Genomic DNA, 10,286 nt, shown 5'->3' with positions numbered 1-10,286 from the left:
GCAATGACGTATCCTGGATGGTATCCTAGAACAGGAAAAGGACATTAGGTAAAACGTAAGGAAGTCTGAATAAAGTATGGACTTAGTTAATAGTTATTGTATCAATACTGGTTCATTAATTGTGACAAGCATGTCATGTTAATGCAAGAGGTTAATAATAAAGGAAACTGGACATGGAATAGATGGAAACTCTCTGTACTAGATGAGCAATTTTTCTGTAAATGTAAAACTCTTCTAAAATAAAAAGTTAACAAAAATATGGCTAATCATCTTCATGCACCTTTGTGCCCTCCCCCTGCCCAGCTGGCCCTCAACCATTGCTCTGACCCTCTCATAGTCTCCATAAAAGACCTTCTCTCTTTGCTAAGCCTGGAGCCATGGAACATGCTCTTGCCTGGCAGTGAGAAGCCCAAGTTCCTTTGCCATCATCCCACTGTATGACTTTGTATAAATCATTTGCCCTCCATGGGCCTTAGTTTACCCATCTATTCAATGGGAAGGTAAGACTAGAAAGCTCTTTCAAGTTGCTCCATGATGACAAAGATGGTGTCTGGCTCACCTCAGTATCCACAGCTCCTAAGAGAGCCCTAGGTGCATAGCAGGCCCTGAATAAAAGTTTGTTGAATGAGTAAATCAATAAACATTGCTTAATACTCTAAATATAAATGGAAACTTCTAAAGCCAGCCCAACGTCTCCAAATCTCCTTTCTTATAAACTTGATTTTAAGCTCCCTTTGTGTCTTCTCCACATTGCTCATAGAGACGTTATAAGCATTTGAGCAGTAATTGAGAAGAGTAATGGAGAAGGTCAGGACCCTCAAGCTTTGAACTCCCTGGAGTTCAGACACAGTGGTACCAGCTGAGATGGCAGGGACTTCACATCCAGATCCTGTCATGCTGAGTGTCATCCAGGCTTCGGGGGCAGGTCTACCCAAGGAATCCATCGGCCCCTCTCAGCATCCTTCTCCAACAAGTCCAGCGTGAGAGGGCCCAGAACACCCAGCCCCTGTTTAGGAGACCCTGGCAGATCTCTTAGAAGAAGGCAGCACAAGCCCAGGGAGGAGAGAAGCTAGAAGTCACCAAAAAAATCTCTGCCCCCCGCCGCCAAGTGGTCTAGAGACCCGGATTTTAGTCCCAACCCCCAATCTGCTCCTCAGACACACTCAGAGATCTGGGCAAGTTTTCTGCCCGGCTCCCCTCCCAGAGCTGGGGTGGGGTGGTCACAAACAAGAATGAGAGCTCTTTCTAGCTCCTGGGAGGGGCTGCGTTCTCTCCTACCCCTTATCTCAGGGTTTTCCTCTGCACAGAGCACTCTCCCCTGTCACCACCCACCCCCCACCCTTCAGAGAGCAGGCTCCTGGCATGTCCCTTGTCTCCAGTCCCCCCTGACGCCCTGCCCAGGATCATTCATTGTCTCCACTAGGCCCTCAGGACTCTTTGTACATTCCCCCTCTCAGAACTGACCACGCCCCATTATAACCATTCATCCAACTCTCTTCTCCGCCACCCAACCGGGAGCCCGCGATGTCCTGTTCCCCATTTGATCCTGTACCCAGCGTGCTGCCTGGCACATCGGTAATAAATAAGGACTCGAGTAAACAGATGAGTGAGTGAACAAATGAAGAAATGTGTGTGAACAAACGAAATTATGAAGCGCTCTATAATCTTATATTTTGGATAACCTACCTCAAATTTCCCTGGAGAGTTGGTGAGATTCTGTTACAGGATCTGTTTAAAAAAAAAAAAAAAATCCAATAGCTTGTTGTTACAGTTGTAAATTCCTGCAGGTTTTCCCTGGTGCATTTCAGAAGAGGGAAAACAAACACCGATACCCCGGCCTCCAGCTCCCTCCCTGCCTCCCAGTTTCTTCTTCCCACCCACCTCCTCCCTCTCTCTGTCTCTACTCTTTCCTCATTCTCTGTCTCTGTTTCTCTTTTGCTGTCTCTGTCTCTATTTCTGTCTTCTCACTGTCTCTCTGTCTCTCTTTTTCTGTTCTCTGTCTCTCTGTCTCTTTCTGTCTCTCTCTCTCTCTCTCTCTCTCATGCATTTTCCACCATTTCCCCTCCCAGCGCCCAGCCTCCTTCACGGAGGGCTCTCCACGTGTGCCAGGCGTCTTACAGATGAGATCTCACTTTCCATCCCAACCACCTGGCACTGCCTCATTCGGACTTTTGGAGAAACTCTGGTTAAGAATGTGGGCTTTGCAGTTGGACAGAGGCAGCTGGCTCCAGGCCTGATTCTTCCATGTACTCGCTGTGTAACCTTGGTCAAGGTACCGGACGAAACTCTCTGAGCCTCCACTCCCTTATTAGCAAAATGAGGTGAAAATGCCCCTCTCAGAGGGCTGCATTGGTTCAAGGAGAGAATGGTGGTGAAACGTTACTCTCTGTTCTACTATGGAGATTGCTTTGGGGTCAACTGCAAACATCATTAGTACCTGGAGGTCTTTGTGGAAGATGGTGACCACCTGAGGACTGAATGGATGCTCATGTGATACTGAATGAGTGAATGAATGAATGAGTCTACAGCAGATGATAAATGAATAAAGGGGCAAATGAATGAATGAGTGATAGGTCTACCTCCATGGGAAGAAAGGTTGGTACTTCTCCCCTAGACCTGTGCTCTGGGCTCCCACATGTGTGCCCACTGATTCCACGGCTTTTCAGAGAGGCTTAGCGGCACCCTGTCCCTTTATTTCCTCTGTCTTCCCTGTTCTCACTCCAATCCTGTCCCTTCTCTGCTGTCTATTTTCTCCATCTTCTCACCCACCCCCACCCCGGCTTCCTCTCCAGTTTCCCACTTGACTCCTTTTAGGTCCCCTTTTCTGCACTGCTCCCGTCAGCCTATTCGTCCCACTTCCCACCTAGGAAGGGACCTAGGGGCCCCTTCCTCATCCCAAGACACTAGTGTGAGAAAAGGCTTCAGACACAATAGTTACACACACACACAAAAAGATTTATTTGATGAACCGCAGTGACTAACAGGGTCAAAAATAGCATAGACATTCCAAAGAAGGGGCAAGTGGGGCAGCCGACAGCCTCCTCCACCATCTGTCCAGGATCACCGATGGGGCCTCAGGGGCAACCTCTTCCCTTCTGGGAGCTTCCTCCAGCCTTGACTGGCTGCTTTGGGGACAGCCCTGGACTGAGAAAGTGAGTCTGTCTGTGGAAGATTCTGGCCTGAGATGGGAAGAGTAAGCTGAGATAAGTCCCTTCCCTTCTTCCCCTCCCTCTGCTCCCAGAGCTGGCTCCATCCCATCCAACGTCAAGATGTCCACTGACATCAAGCTGGGCTCTTCCTGCCTCCATGGCTCATGTCTTGTCCTTCACGTCCAGAGTCCTCCAAGAACAAAACCCGGAATATACACACCCTGCCCTCAGTGCACAAAGGCCCCACAAGCATCTTCATCCTCAGCCTGTCTGGCAGTGTGGCTGTCATGCCACCAGTCTTGCCGTGACTGCTCCAGTCCCTGTTCCCAGCCCCCCAAGAAGCCAAACGGTCTGATCCTGACAGGAGGTGAGAAAAAAAATCCACCCAGTGCTTTCCACCACATGGCAAGCAGGTGTCCCCCTTTAGGAAGAGGGCTACTGACCCTGGAAAAATAAAGAGTGATGAAGGAGATGCTTATAAATTCAAAGCAAGGTTGGCAGGCTTGGGAAAGGGGTCAAGGGAAGCTCCCATTTCCCTCATAGGACTAGGGACAGCGGCACAGGGACCCAGAGCACAAGACTTCCCCAAGCTTTGGGCGCCAGCTGCTTTGGGAAGGGAATCTCCCTATAGGGAGCCTGGACACAGACACAGACTTCTCTCTTAAAGCGCGGACCAGCCGTCAGAGCCCCCAAATCCAGTGGGGTTGGACTCATTTTTATTCTAAATTGCCTCAGCATGTCCCTTCTTCCCTCAAGGATATTGGGTGAAGAGCAGAGACCGGGATAGTAGGGGGGGTGAGTTCATCCAAGTGACAAGAAACAGAGGCACACCGCTCGTGTGATGCTCATCCTCGTTTACACATATGTACACACACAAAGCAAGCGTCCCACCCCCACCAAAGTGACCCTTGGCACCCATTCACACCAGTGCCCAAGAAAAACATCCTGGAGATGTCGGGATGGGGTGGAGAGACAGGGAGAGACCTGCAGCTCACGGTTCTGGAGGAGGTTGGAGGGAGGAGGATTTGGGGACGGAACCCAAGCAGCATTTAGACTAAATGCAGACTCCCTCTCTTTCTCCGTTTTCCCTTCCCAGGTCCGCATTCATATCATGAAACCAAGGAGCCTGCTACTTCATCAACCCCATTGCCTTCCAGTCCCCACAGAAAACAGAGGATGAAGAAAAAGGGTCTAAGGAAATCTGTAGAAAGCATATCTAGTCGGCCTCATGGAGGGGCTGCAGGAAGGGAGGCTCCCTTCATGGATGGCTCTGCCTCCAGCGCCTGAAATGACAGCAAACCGCTCCAATTTGGAGGGAGGCTCTGGAGCCCCCAGCTGCAGAGACAGGAGAAGTAATTTTGCTGATACCCAGCCTGCCTCCTGCCCGGCCCAGTCCCATTCCCCCATTCCCTCCCCGGGCACTCAGGGAACAGGACAAAGAGCTTGAGCAGGGGCAGTGTTTGCAAGCTTCAGGATTCTTAACCCTTAGGAGCACTTCAGAACAAAGAAGTCCAAATGGAAAGGAGGGACTGAACGAGGAAGACGAGCTATGGGAGAGGGGGTGGGAGCCAGGAGGTACGGATTCTGAGTAAAAATTGCAGAGGGAAAGGGGGAAGCAGAGAGAAGAAGAGGGGCAAGACACCTAAAAGGAAATGGGGGGAGAACAAAAGCTGGAGATCCAAGAAAAATGCTGGGGGGAAATGAACTTTTACTGAGCCAGGACACACATCATTTTAGTTTCTCCATTGTGTACACGTAGAGAAACTGAGTCTCAGAGAGTTTAAGCGACTGGGGCAAAGCCAGTCTCACAGAGACTGAGTGGCCGAGCCCGGGTCTGCAGGGCTCAATCTCTCTCCACTAAACCACAAACCTCTGAACCAGAGCAAAGGGAAAAGGAGGACAAGACGCAGGCAGGAGGCAGGGAAAGGAGTCAAGTGCAAGAGAGAAGGTGCCCCCAGCTACCTGACCTTCAGAGAGCAAGGGCAAAGGCTGGGGCTGGGCAGAGGGCACCAGGCGCCCGCGATCCCAGCCCTAGTCAACCACGAGGGTCTCTTGGCTGTAGGGGATGGATTTCTCGTGCGTCGGCTCTCCGCCCTTCCCGCTGCCGGGGCCGGGCCCCTGGCTGTGCCCCGAGGAGTAGCTGGCCGACTTCTCCCCGCTGCTGCTGTGGGAGGCTCCCCCGCACCTGCTCTGTCCCCAGCAGAGCACAGAGGTGCAGGCCTGGCGGAAGCGCAGGTCGAAAAAGGCGTAGAGGAAAGGGTTGAGGCAGCTGTTGACGTAGCTGATGCAGGTGCAGTAGGGGAAAACGTTCAGGAGGAAGATGTCGAAGTCACAGGGCCAGTGCAGCAGGCTGCCCAGCATGTAGAGCGTCTTCACCAGGTGGTAGGGCGTCCAGCACAGGGCGAAGGTCACCACCAGCACCACGATGATGCTCAGAAGGCGGCGACGCTTCCGCAGGCCCTCGATGCGCTCCTTGCGGAAGTGGCCGGCGATGGTCTGGGCGATGAAGAAATAGCAGGTCAGCATGACAGTGAAGGGCACCACGAAGCCCACGGCGGTGGACGAGACGCCCAGGCCCACCTCCCAGGCCCACTCAGAGCTCGGGCTCGCCACCATGGAGTAGTCCATGTAGCACTGCACCCTGGTGCTGTTCTCCACGTGGAGGATGGCGCCGGTGGAGCGGAACACCATGACCGGCACGGCCAGGAGGGCGGCCAGCACCCACAGGACGGCCGTGGCCGCGGCCCCGCTCACCCGCAGCCTCAGCCGAGCGTTGGCCATGGGCCTCACGATGGCCAGGTAGCGGTCGAAGCTGAGGCCGGTGAGACAGAAGACGCTGGCATACATGTTGACGAAGATGAGATAGCTGCTGAGCTTGCAGGCGAAGGCACCGAAGGGCCAGTCGTAGTCCCGGTACGTGTAGGTGGCCCACAGCGGCAGGGTCACCACGAAAGTCAGGTCGGCCACCGCCAGGCTGGCGATGAAGATATCAGCCGAGCGCCTCTTCTCGCGGCTGCTCCGAAACACTGTCCAGAGCACCAGGCCGTTGCCCGTGGTGCCCAGCAGGAAGACCAGCATGTAGATGGCAGGGATGAGGGCCCCCGAGGACTTCCAGTCCGCGTACTCACACTCAGACTGGTTGTCTACCCCGTAGTAGTTGTCGAAATCGCCACTTTCCTCCATGCTGGGGAGCCAAGTCGGGCAGGGGGTCCCGGGGGTATCAGCTCCGTGGCTGTGTCGCGCCAACTCAGCAAGTGCCCTCAGCTGCTGGCTGGAGCCTCAGAGGGCAGGCGGGAAGGGCTGGAGGTGTCCAGAGCCCTTCCTAGCAGCAGATGGAGCTGCCTCTGGCTCCTCTGGACCCTGAAGGATGCCTCCCTCCAGCAGGCTTCCCTCCACCCCGTCCTGCCCTGCCCCAGCCTCAGCTCAGACACTTCCTCGCGCCCTCCTGAGTCTCTGTCTCCTCCTTGGCTGTCCCTCCCTCGGCTGTCCCTCCCTCCTCCCACCTCCAGACCAGCCCCTCACTTGTGAGTCTTAGGATCTTGAAGTTACAGCCAACTTTTTTTTTTCCTTCTTGTCCCTGGGCAAGTGGACCAGATTGACCCCTGCAGTGCTGGGCAGAATGTTATCTGTGGTTTGCAGCCTGCTCTCCTCCTCGCCCAGTTTCTCTCCCTCCGGTTTCCTCTGGTGTTTGGAGAACCCCTCCTCAGTCCTCTGCACCCTCCTGTTCTCACCCCCTCCCAGGCCCTCTAAATGGGGCAAATTATGCAGATTGAAACCCAGCCTGAGCTGGAGCCGGGGAGGGTAGGGGGCGAGGAGGGTGTGAGATTTCGCAGGATGGTCTCAGCCTCTGGCATGCCCTCCTGGTAGGCTGGTCTGTCTCCTCCCCTCCCGCCCTCCCAGCCCCACCCCGAGCAGACTTCCCTCTATCCTTCCCCTCACACCCTCCTCCTTTACACCTCGGCTTTGACCCTCTCTCTGTGGGGATGTTTGTGGTCTACAGACCCAGTTATAGAGGGATTTCTCTACGATTCATAAGCTGTTAGCAGATTACAGTTTTCAGATGGCACAGGAAGTTTTAGAGGGTCGAGGAGAGAGTCACCAAAGAAAGAAACCTCAGATTAAAGTATCTAATCAAGCCATTAAATCTATGGGGAAACTGAGGCTGAACAAGGTAAATGTCTTGCCCAAGTTCACAGGATAAATTTTGTTTTGCTTTTGTTGTTTGCTTTTCTTCTTCTCCAAGCACCTAACTCAGTGCCTGGCAGGTAGTAGGTGGTCACTAAATGGTTGTTGAGTGAATAAGTAAGTGGATGGATGAATTAGGGAGTGAGTGAAAAGGGGCGTCCATGTATAGAAGAACGGGTGTTTGAATTACTATGCAGTGAAAACACGGATACATTTCGGTCCCTGAGTTCTTACTGCCGTACATAGACCAGGCAGGGCATGTGGGGGTCAGGAAGTCATAACTGAAGGAAGAGGCAGAAAAAGCGGTAGCCATTTAGTAGATGCTGTGGGCACAATCCCATAGAAACTGACTTTGCCCTGTCTATTGGCCTCTCCAGGACCTCTGGGCAGGAAGGAGGGAATGAGGCACAAGATAAGATTAAAAACATGCACCCCTGAGAGTAGAGAAGGCCATCTGAAGTTGGGCAAGAGTGAGATGAAGCAAAATCCAGAGATGAGTCTTGGCCACATTCAAAGCAAAAGGCTTACAGAATTAGAATCCGTTATCTCAAACAAGAGTTAGTCAGAAAATCTTCTCCAGAGGTCTTAAGACAGGGACCCCAAACTCAAATACTCACAAGGACCAGGCTAAGAATGTATCTGGGTAAAACAAGCAGCCTGAGACAACAGGGAGTGGTGGAGACTGGCAAGGGGGGCAAGCTTACTCTATCAAGAGGAAGACTCCTGGGCGCCAATCTCCACTTGCCACACAGAAATGCGGAAGCTACCATGACCATGCCTTCTGAATTTTCTACATAATTTCAAATTCTAGATTTTATGAGAAATTTCCAGACTTGTAAATTTGGGGAATTCCATTTTTTTAAAATAAGAGGACAGGACAAGTAAAACATGTCCCCAGGCCCCCAGTTGGTGCCCTTTGAACGGGAGCTTACCCAGAATAGAAGGAAGCAGAAAAACAGGAAGGATAGGCCAGGAGGAAGAAACGTAAAATGCAAAGAGAGGGAAATGAAAACAAGCACGGCCAAAGCCTCAGAGTGTAGTGGGGAGATGCAAGAAAGGAGAGGCAGAGAAAGATAAGGAAGATCCTGAGGATCTCGGATGACCTTTCCCTAAAGGCAACGTGCAGATGCGAACATGTTGGTGTTTCTCATGAGGATTAATTATTGAGCACTTACTACATGCTAGACATTCTTCTAAACATTTTCTATTTTATATGTCTTCATGATCTCTTTTAATCAGCAGAAACACTTTAGAAAGTAGGTACCCTCATTCATCTCAATTTACAGTAAGGAAACTGAGGTACAGGGAGGTGAAGTGACTTGGCCAAGGTCAGATCAGAATTTGAACCAAGGCTGTCTTGAGTCTATGAACTGAACCACTACATTCCCAAAGAAAAAACTCCAACCCGTTTTAAATTGGGGGATTTGCCATCTGTAGAGAGTATAAAAATGTAGGATGGTGCTAGGATACCTGTGGTTTACTTTGAAATAAGCTCTCTTGGGTGAAATTTAAAATAGATTGACTAAAATGTGTTCGAGATACTCCCCACTCTTGATTAAACAGAGTATAAGACACTGCCAGGCAATAGCCTGTGCACCTTAGCCTGATCTAGAAACTGCCCTGTGACCAGCTATTCCCCAAGAGGATTTCCAGTTGCCTGAGGCCAGGTAGAAAGTTAACAGGACCCGCCTCTGGAATCGTGGCAGTCTGCAACATGGTGCTCCGGGCACCCAATAGGACCCAGAGCTGGGGCTTCTTTGATCTCACAATACACAGGGCAGGAATTGCTTGGGGCCTGCTTGCTCCTGCACGTTTGTCTAACAGAAGACTGTGCAGGTGGCAGAGGGGCTGTCATTATAACCTGACAGCAGGCTTGGGTGAAAATGGTTAACCTTCAGCCATGTTAGACTTCTTCAGTGATTACCTTGACCTATCAAAAGGGACCTAGGTGTCGAGCAGGAATCAGCTCAGGTCAGGTCACAAGAGATGGCCCTTCCAAGATAAAAGCCAAACGGAAGGAAGCTCAAGAGAGAGGGGATATGGGGATATATGTATACATATAGCTGATTCACTTTGTTGTACAGCAGAAACTAACACAACATTGTAAAGCAATTATACTCCAATAAAGATATTAAAAAAGAAAATGCAAAATAAATAAATAAAATGACCAAAAAAAAAAATTCAAGACCCCCAGTGAATCCAGAGCTTCTCTGGTTTTCTCAGAAAGATGTGGCCACTCGTGCCCTTTGCAGCTAGGAACACAGAAGGAGGTGAGCAAGTGAGCTCAGAGTGTCCCCCAAATCGGCCAGCTGTTCCTGGCTGCTCCCACTTGAATTCCGAGCCAAACAGGAGCCCAGAGACCCTGTTGGGAGAGGAGACGGATCCATCTCTTTAATCCTCTGGCCTCCAGGCTCTCTGACTCAGAGAAGCAGTTAATCTCACCAGAAGAACCAGACTCACTGAGATGGGAGGGAAGAGGGAGCCAAGGCTGGGAGGGGGCCATTGACTGGGGCCAGAGAGGGTGGGGTGCTGATAAGATCTGGCCCCCAGCCGAGAGCCAGCTGGAACCGGATGGCCTGAGTGCCCTGCCATGGCAGCCTGAACGGGGCAGGATCAGCCAGCTTTGCTCCCTCACCCCGCCTGACATCCAAGGTGCCTGGTCACCCAAAACAGAAGGTGAAAGTTTACTCAATGGGACGAGTAGCTGAAGGCTGACCTTACGTGCCCCCAGGGCTCAGAAGTTAGCCCTCTCCAGACAGAGAGTACCTGGGCAGAGCCTGCTTTTCATGTCGGTCCCCCCGAACTTGGCACTGGTATATATCCACTGAGTTAGAACCAAAGGAATGCGCTCGGGGAAAGGACAGAAGAGGTTGGGTCTTCACTGCAGGGCTGCTCTACTGCACTACCAAGGGCACCTTTTTGCTGAACTGAGCCAGAAGAACCTACCGTGAG

The 10,286-nt window shown here is 51.7% G+C and overlaps 1 protein-coding gene across 1 annotated transcript; it reads right to left on the bottom strand.

The window, feature by feature from the left end:
* Positions 1-5,180: 5,180 nt before the first annotated feature.
* APLNR (apelin receptor) lies at positions 5,181-6,332 on the bottom strand. Its single transcript, XM_060105302.1, has one exon. The coding sequence runs from the start codon at positions 6,330-6,332 to the stop codon at positions 5,181-5,183; it is 1,152 nt and encodes a 383-aa protein (XP_059961285.1).
* Between the last annotated feature and the right edge of the window lie 3,954 nt (positions 6,333-10,286).

Source organism: Mesoplodon densirostris, chromosome 7 (genome assembly GCF_025265405.1).
Source record: "Mesoplodon densirostris isolate mMesDen1 chromosome 7, mMesDen1 primary haplotype, whole genome shotgun sequence".
NCBI lineage: Eukaryota > Metazoa > Chordata > Mammalia > Artiodactyla > Ziphiidae > Mesoplodon > Mesoplodon densirostris.
The sequence above is the reverse complement of the archived record's forward strand: the minus strand, read 5'-3'. Positions and strand labels throughout refer to the sequence as shown.

Bases quoted from the DNA above. Each gene is read 5' to 3' on its own strand.
- APLNR (XM_060105302.1), bottom strand. From the start codon at position 6,332: ATGGAGGAAAGTGGCGATTTCGACAACTACTACGGGGTAGACAACCAG.